The sequence below is a fragment of the Limulus polyphemus genome, unplaced genomic scaffold, assembly GCF_000517525.1.
Source record: "Limulus polyphemus unplaced genomic scaffold, Limulus_polyphemus-2.1.2 Scaffold187, whole genome shotgun sequence".
Lineage (NCBI taxonomy): Eukaryota > Metazoa > Arthropoda > Merostomata > Xiphosura > Limulidae > Limulus > Limulus polyphemus.
The window spans coordinates 623,216-631,190 of record NW_013665797.1 but is presented as its reverse complement, the minus strand read 5'-3'; the positions used below and the strand labels follow the sequence as shown (position 1 = coordinate 631,190).

Sequence of the window (7,975 nt, the reverse complement as noted above, 5' to 3'; positions counted from 1 at the left end):
TTTGCTGCTACTAGGTTAACTCCAAACTTACTTTAATCTTCTCTAAGAAGTCAACTGCAATATGATAAACTGTTAATTATCATTTAAAGTTGAACATTAAGGTCATACATACTCTGTTGGATTACTTGAAAAAACCTGATGTTTTATTAACTTTTTTTTTTAAATATATACTCTTTTATTTTAAAACTAAATTCCGTAATTTTCTTTTGAATTTCAAATGATTATGTTCTGCCTTCGTCCAAGTTTTTTTCTTCTTATGTTGTTATGCAGTAAATGAAAATATATCTGTATTATTGCATTAAGTTCATACATGAGAAATCTGTCTCATTTATCGTGTGCATAAAAAGGAGAGGGTTCTGTGCCAAAATGATTGGAAAACACTGCTCTATTTGTGCTCAAAATAAAAAACGTCTGAGGTAACTTTTATAAAAATAAATGTTTCTTCTTTTGCTTACTTGCAAAGAATAATTACATTGTTCGAGTTCTTGAGAACTAAAGTACTATCAGTTACACTCAAATTGAAGACCATCATTATTTCAGATTCCCAAATTATTTTGGCCACCTTCTGGATCAAGATGTTATTACCAGACACAAGGCGCCACAACAATCTATATGTAGTTTAAATTGTTTTCAACAGCACTGAAATCATTGCACTATGAAGTATCAGATGTATTAATTAAGAACAAAATTTATTGACTAAGATTCATTCCAGTGATTGGAAATCTACATAATGGAAATATATATATATATTCCATAAGTATAAGGTCTATACAGGGCCCACATAAATCTCGATAAAAAAGGCTAACATATACAGGAAGGTCTGACAAATTCACCATACATATTACTCAATCAACAGAAGTCTTTTTTTTATTTTTGACTCCACTTCTTCAAACCAATTCTTTCAAATATTAAAAAACAAAGTTTATATCTTGATTGTTACTTAGTCAAAAAAAAAAAAAAAATGTTACAAATTATTTTTATCCAAGAATTAAAGTTCATAAGAATTCTACTGTTGTGCACATTGAACTCCAGGGCCCATGTGTACTCCAGCATCATCATCTGATTCATAAGCTTCTGAGAATCTCCCAGCACCCTGGCTTCTACTAGTGTTAGGATCATAGTCATGTAGATCCACTTCTTCCACATGCTCACCTTGAGGAATCTTGCAAAGTGGCCTTTTTGGCAGCAGCTTCTCCAGCAGCTGAAAAATCATTAAAAACGACAATGGATCTTCTAGAAATGTTAAATAAAAAAGGTTACATATGTTACAAAGCTACAAGCGTCAATTCATCATTCCAGGAATACAAGCAATCCTACTTTGTGTTAACACTTAAGTGATACAGTGAATATCTAACTCAAAGCTTATTCATGGGACATGCTTATCTGCATTTATCATCACAATCACTGTCTTCTTTGTTGCTACAGTACTGTATAACAATGCTGCAATACCTGTTACGCTAACAAACAGTTGTGCTAGCATACTTATAAGTACTTTTGGTGACGTTCACATAACAATCAATTATAACGATATTAACATTCCTGCTAGTTCTCCACTCGCCACACACACATATTAAATTAGTGTATATACAAATAATTATATTAATTTTAGTGCTAGATTAAGCCTTAACTATAGTTGTGGATATAAGCTCTTCAATAAGTACAAACCGTATAGTTAAAAGAACTGAATATCTTAAGAATATTAAAACAACTGCTTAGCTTGCTTGTCGTCTTAACTTATGAACTCACGGAATTACATATTCCAAGCTTCAATAAGTCTTACCTTAAGTTTTTCTACTTCTGCAAAATGATCCGGGGGAAATTCAACATCAAGTTTAACGTACAGATTTCCTTTCTCAAACGGATCCCTATAAATAGGCATTCCTTCGCCCTGAATTCCCTTAATGGTTCCTACAAACAGGTGTATAAAAGAAAACAAATGGGGTTAGCTAGTATGTGGTACAAATCTGTTGAAAAGAATGTGAAAAGCACAGTAAACAGAACTGCTTCATTTTTTTCTTTCTTTGAATAATAACAACAAATATTTAACATTTTTGATTGGTGAATTGTACATGAACACAAAAGGAAATAAGCCCTTACAACTAACACTTCCTGCTATTCAACATAACTAGGTATGGAATAAGGGGGTATTTTAAAGCTTACAAACAGTTTTCAACAGCAGCAATGATGACTTTTCTTTTAAGGATAAGAATTTAGAAAAGTTTCAGATACAAATCAAATAACTTTGGTTGAATTCTTTACACTTCTTTATAGTAGCAAAAGTTATATATATATGATTAAATTAAACAATTTAAGCCTTAGGTTCAAGAAATATTGAATATACATTAATTTAAATACACTACTTATATGCTACGAACTAAACTTGTTGCATGCGATTGTTGATCAGTATTTACTACCAAATGCAACTTACCTGGTTTCACAACCTCTCCAGGAGGATGTTTTACTATCAGGTCACGTCCATCTAAGTGCTTTATAGCAATACAAAATCCACAAAGTGCTTCAGTGAGATTAACTTTGTGGTTCATATACAAATCGTTACCGTTCCTCTGGAAATGTGGATGAGGTTTCTCTTGGAGCACAATGACCACATCTCCAGGTTCCATTCCTGGCTGAAAGAGGAAGGAAAATTAGCATACTAATTAAAATAAAAAAAATTACATATCTTCTAAGTTAATTTCATCAGGAAATTATCTTTACATTTGAAAATAATTTTAAACCGATGCTAACGAAATTTTTAAACTGTTTATTGATACAATAAAATCTTTTGTTCTACCTTAGAATTACAAAATTACTGTTAATGTTATGCAACTACACTTTTATCTTACTTTTTACCCAACAATTATATTTTTTGTCATTTATCAAAGAATTATGTAAGATTCCCACAAGTAGTAAAACATAAGCAAATATATTTTTTTATTTATATCCTTTTTCACACCTGTACGTCATAATTAGTTGTATTAGGACAAACTGTTTATGTTTACCTACAAGTCTTCATACCTATATACTGACACCTGTTTTTTTACATTTAGTTTCTTCCGATACTTGGATCTTAATAAATTTTCAGTTTATTGTATTCCTAACACCTGCATAATGATACCTGTTTTGTACAGTTAACTATAGTCCTGACTCATGGATATTGATAACTGTTTATATTCTTAACACCTGCATAATAATAGCTATGGTCCCGATACCTGGACACCAGTGCCACTTTAACGATTTAGTAGTATTTCTAAAATGTCATTTATTTATTTAAAAAAAACAACTTATTTTATGTTTTCTCATACTTTCTTAGTGAATCGTTTTTCGAAGTGTGCTTGAAAATTAGAATTATGCTTGATTTTTCTATTCTTTTTTACTGTTCTATACATCTTTGGCTGATTGTTTTTGTTTTCACTGTTCCTCATATTCTTGAGTATTACTTTAAAACCTAAGTAAGATCATGAACTTCTCTCATCAATAAATTATAAAATCACATTAAATTAACAGTTTTTCTTTCAATTCTACTCTATCCATCCACCAACAGAGTTATATACTCTGGATTCATCAATGATCCCAACTAATAATAAAAGTATAATTTAAGCTACTACTCATCATTTCTAGTAGAAGCTTACTTTTATTAAGAGCCAAAATTAGATATAATTTCTAAATTCAGAAGTTATAAAAAAAAATTGGACTTTGATAATAAAATTTCTCATCACTGTGAATAGAGTTTACTTCTTGAAAAATTACATGGTGTTGAACAGGGGATTTTGACAGCATATTAACATTAATAAACAAGTTTTAACAATTAGCTGCTTTTTATCTTTTGCAATTTTATCGGTTAACAGAATTCTAGGCTCTCTTTTCTATTTCATTGAAAAAAAAGAAGCTATTTTTAGCTAGTTAATATGGTTCAAATATATAGCTGTTAACCTCTATACGACATAAAACCTACAGCTCTAACAATATGAAAAAGAAATTATTAACTTCTGATCAGAGCAAGCTACCTGTCTAGAGTAAAACTAAAATTCAACCTGGTATCAGTAATGACTACAGCTAATTAAACATATTTTCTTTACACTCTTTTATGTGTAAAGATTGAAATGCATTGTGTCATCAGTAGGGTACCCTTGTTGTTAACAATATTTCCAAACATAATTCCAATAACATGTCACAAGGTTCTGCTAGATTAGGGGATTTAAGTTGATCCTGAATAGATATATATATACTAAGTTAACAATTCAAAACTATCTTTATAATGAAAGTAGCTACAAAGAAATAATACAGAACATCTTAGCTAATGGTCAAACATATTAAAATGTATTATGTCAATATCTCTACATTATTTATTTGCTGCTTCTAAATATGAAACACAATTCTCTCCTCATTATGTTTACCTTTTGATCCCCTTCGCCTCTAAATTGTACCTTTTGTCCATCTCGCATTCCTTTATCCACATGCACTTCTAATATTTTCTTCTCATTTACTACTTTATTACCCCTACAGACCTTACAGCGATCTTTGTCTTTAATCACTTCTCCTGAAAAATGATATTCAGCAAATCAATTAAGTTCTATCAATTTCTGTACTATTATCTCTGTGTGTTCATCATTACCTATATCAGAGCTCATGAGAAGCAAGAGAGTAATCATAAAAGATGGAAATAATTGTAGCTTATTTATAATGATACCTTATGAATCATGTCAAACAATACTGAAAAAAGGATATTTGTAAACTGATGATTATTTCAAATCCAAATTATAAAGGTCAGTTAACACATTTACTTAAAAATAGATGAAGGCATTTGAAATGTACATAATTCTATATCATTTTGCTTTTCATACAATGACTGGCCTTAACAAACCAGTACAAAAGTCATTATATTCTATCTTTAGTAATTCTGATACAAAGAAAAAGAAAGAAACAAATAACCTACAACTTTTCATAAAATTAAATGACTATTATGCTATAATAAATAGTTATTTTTAATAAAAACAGAAATCTAAACACAGATTTATACTGATTTAGCTTAGTAACTAGTTAGGCACAGTAAGAAAGTGTTAAACACTCTAGGTCTAAAGATTTATTAGGTGTTGCACCCAACAGTAACGACTCCCCATGTTATAAAAAAAAGTAAAGTTTTTTAAAAACACCCGATGAGATTAAAACTGATAGAAATCATTTTGGCCTACTAAACAAGTTAAAGAAACATGTTTAGCCATGTTAGCATTGAATGGTGAAACTACATATCACTCTTCCAGATAGGAATTTGATTATGTACAGGAACTCACAATTTCATTTTTGACTGTTATTAGGTTGCAAAGTAGGAAAGTATATATAAGAACATAAACAACAGAACAGTATATAAAACTCAAACCTCTAATGATAAGTACAAGTTTGAAAACAACAAATATATGTCCTAACCTCACCTTTGTCTGTTAGCCCTTGTCTGGACCAGACAAATTAACCTTTTTTTTTTTTTTACATTTTCAGTGATAGTACTTTACTAAATTGTATGAAACTTTGTACAGACTTTCTAAATACCATTCAGTTTATACAAATAAAAAATAAAATTTTATGAATCTGTATGAAAAAATCGCATAATAGAACATAAAAACATAGGAAATGAAAAGAACATCTTCATAAAATAAAAACTTTTATGCCTCACATTAATATGCATGTATTTCAAAAATTTGTTTTGGGATTTTTCATAGCTCTTGAACACACTCAACTTGCACAGCACTACTGGAATTTAGACTGCGTAACACTCAAATTAAGTATCTTTTTACTGGCGTTAGGATCAATTCTTTTTAATTGTTAGGAATCCATTAAAGTTCTGAAAACCTCTTTCAAGGAGATGAAATATATGTAGATTCAACCAATAAGTTTACAGTTCAACAAAAAGAAATTGTAGAAGCATAAAACAAGCATATAGAAATGTAATGTTTACAGTTCAGACACACAGGATCAAGAAAGAAATGAAAGTATATAAGCATTGCACTCTACTCCTGATGCAGGCCAGAAAATTAATCATTTTTAGGGCAAGGCCATTTCACCTTGGCTTTTCTCTCATTTTCTAGGGCACCAAGGCCCCAAAAAATTGACTGAAGGGCACTAAGGCCACAGTACACTTTAACATTAATGGAATAGAAATAAGTTTCTCAATTAGTTTAGAAAATATGACATTCATTATCTTCATTGGGGGCTTGGGAAGCTAGACTATCTTTCCAGATTATGTTTATCTGGTAGGTAGGTATCCTTGGGAGGAGAAGCATTTTAAAGGTTTCCTGGATTTGACCACTGGTGATCTCACAAATTTCAGGCATCTCTATCCACTTACTAATTTATCCAACTTTGATAAAGACCAGACTTGCACATACAGAGAACAAGTGTTTTATAAGATTTCTAGCTTTTTTTGCCCCTCCTGACCCCAAATGACCTTTGACCTAAGAATTGTATCCAACTTTTATGCACCTCTATCAAATTATTACTTTGGTTAACTTTGAGAACAATCACACAAAATCCCTGGGAGGAGAAGTTTAAAAGCCTAATTTATACCAACAAAATTCAACTCCAATACATCTGACTCCTTGGCCAAAATTGACAAAAATCGGTTACACAGTCTCCAAACAGCAGCCCTTTGAAAATGTTGACAGATAGATAAATAAAAAGACACATTGCATGACATAAGGTCAACATTCTATTTCCAAACGATACTACTACAAGTATTTTTTTGCATAATTTCTAACGCACGCTTGTGCTGATAAACAGGAAACTAGGCCTAAACTACAGTGCTTGGTCATAACCTATAAATCACGCATCATCATACTCTGCATTGCACAACTTGCTACTTGTAATTCAGTAAAGTTAACCATAGCTAGTTAGCATAGTAGACCTAAGCCATTAGTGGGTTTGCACATAAACTTTATCTAGCAGCATTATTGACATATCCTATTCCCTTCATTTTCTGAAAAATCAGGATGTAATCTACACATTTACTGATGGAAAAGTTTCAAACTTTTGGCACTTGGCAGTCACAAAGAAAAGTTTCATAGCATTCTCCCTCTTAACTTGTTTCTTTTTTGTCATGTTTAATGCAAGGAGTATTTGCAGTCGCACACTTCACTCTGACTAGTACATGTACGTGTCGCCGTGAATATTTGTGTAAGCTCTGCAGGTTTCTTGTTTGAGCACTGATTTGAATTGCTTGCTAATTTTCTGAGGATACCATGACCATTTTGAAAAGTATGGCAGCAATTGCAACCATGAATTTCCCACCCTGCTGGTGTGTTGCGACATAAATAAAATTGATGAATATTTACAACTTAACCCATTTTACACCACGACAGTTTTTGTCATGAAATTTTGTAATATAAAGTACCTCAACCTCTATGTTTGTCATATTCCAATTAGTCTGAAGAGCTCTCATATAGGTTGAAAGGTCACATTACCATTTTGTTATACACTTTTCTTTACTTTCAAAAGTTCTTACTAATCATGCTAAAATATCAGTTGTGCAAAATATCTGAAATAACTGGAATTATATATTTTTTAAATTAAGCTTTTAAAGATGACATATAGTGTACACTTAGAACTTCTTGTTTGTTTGTAATTTAAGCACAAAGCTACATGATGGGCTATTTGTGCTGTGTACACCATGGGTATCAAAGTCAAGTTTCTAGTATTGTAAGTCTGTAGACATACAGCTGTGCAAATGGTTGGTAAAACGTTAAGTCAATATGACAGGCCAGAAAAAGTTGATAAAACTGATAAATCTTCTATAAAACCTAGCGCAAAAATATATCACAATATGTACAAGATTGATTCCCAAATTACAACAAATCCACAGAGTTAAATGAAGACATGATAAGAGCCTTATAAAAAACAAAGACAGTTTAGAGACTAACCAACACATAGCTTCTTTCACCAAGTGCCAATATAGGTTTAACATTTAAAAGTTATCTCTCTCTTTTTTTTA

The 7,975-nt window shown here is 31.1% G+C and overlaps 1 protein-coding gene across 1 annotated transcript in view; it reads right to left on the bottom strand.

Annotated features, from left to right (window-relative positions):
• Positions 1 to 668: 668 nt before the first annotated feature.
• LOC106478189 (dnaJ homolog subfamily A member 2-like) overlaps positions 669 to 7,975 on the bottom strand; it is a 28,594-nt gene continuing 21,287 nt past the window's right edge. The window contains exons 7-10 of the mRNA XM_013938715.2: positions 4,395 to 4,537; positions 2,429 to 2,627; positions 1,781 to 1,908; positions 669 to 1,201 (exon numbers count right to left, since the gene is read on the bottom strand). Coding sequence (XP_013794169.1) covers positions 1,007 to 1,201; positions 1,781 to 1,908; positions 2,429 to 2,627; positions 4,395 to 4,537 — 665 coding nt within the window. The 3' untranslated portion in view covers positions 669 to 1,006. The remainder of the gene's footprint in view (positions 1,202 to 1,780; positions 1,909 to 2,428; positions 2,628 to 4,394; positions 4,538 to 7,975) is intronic.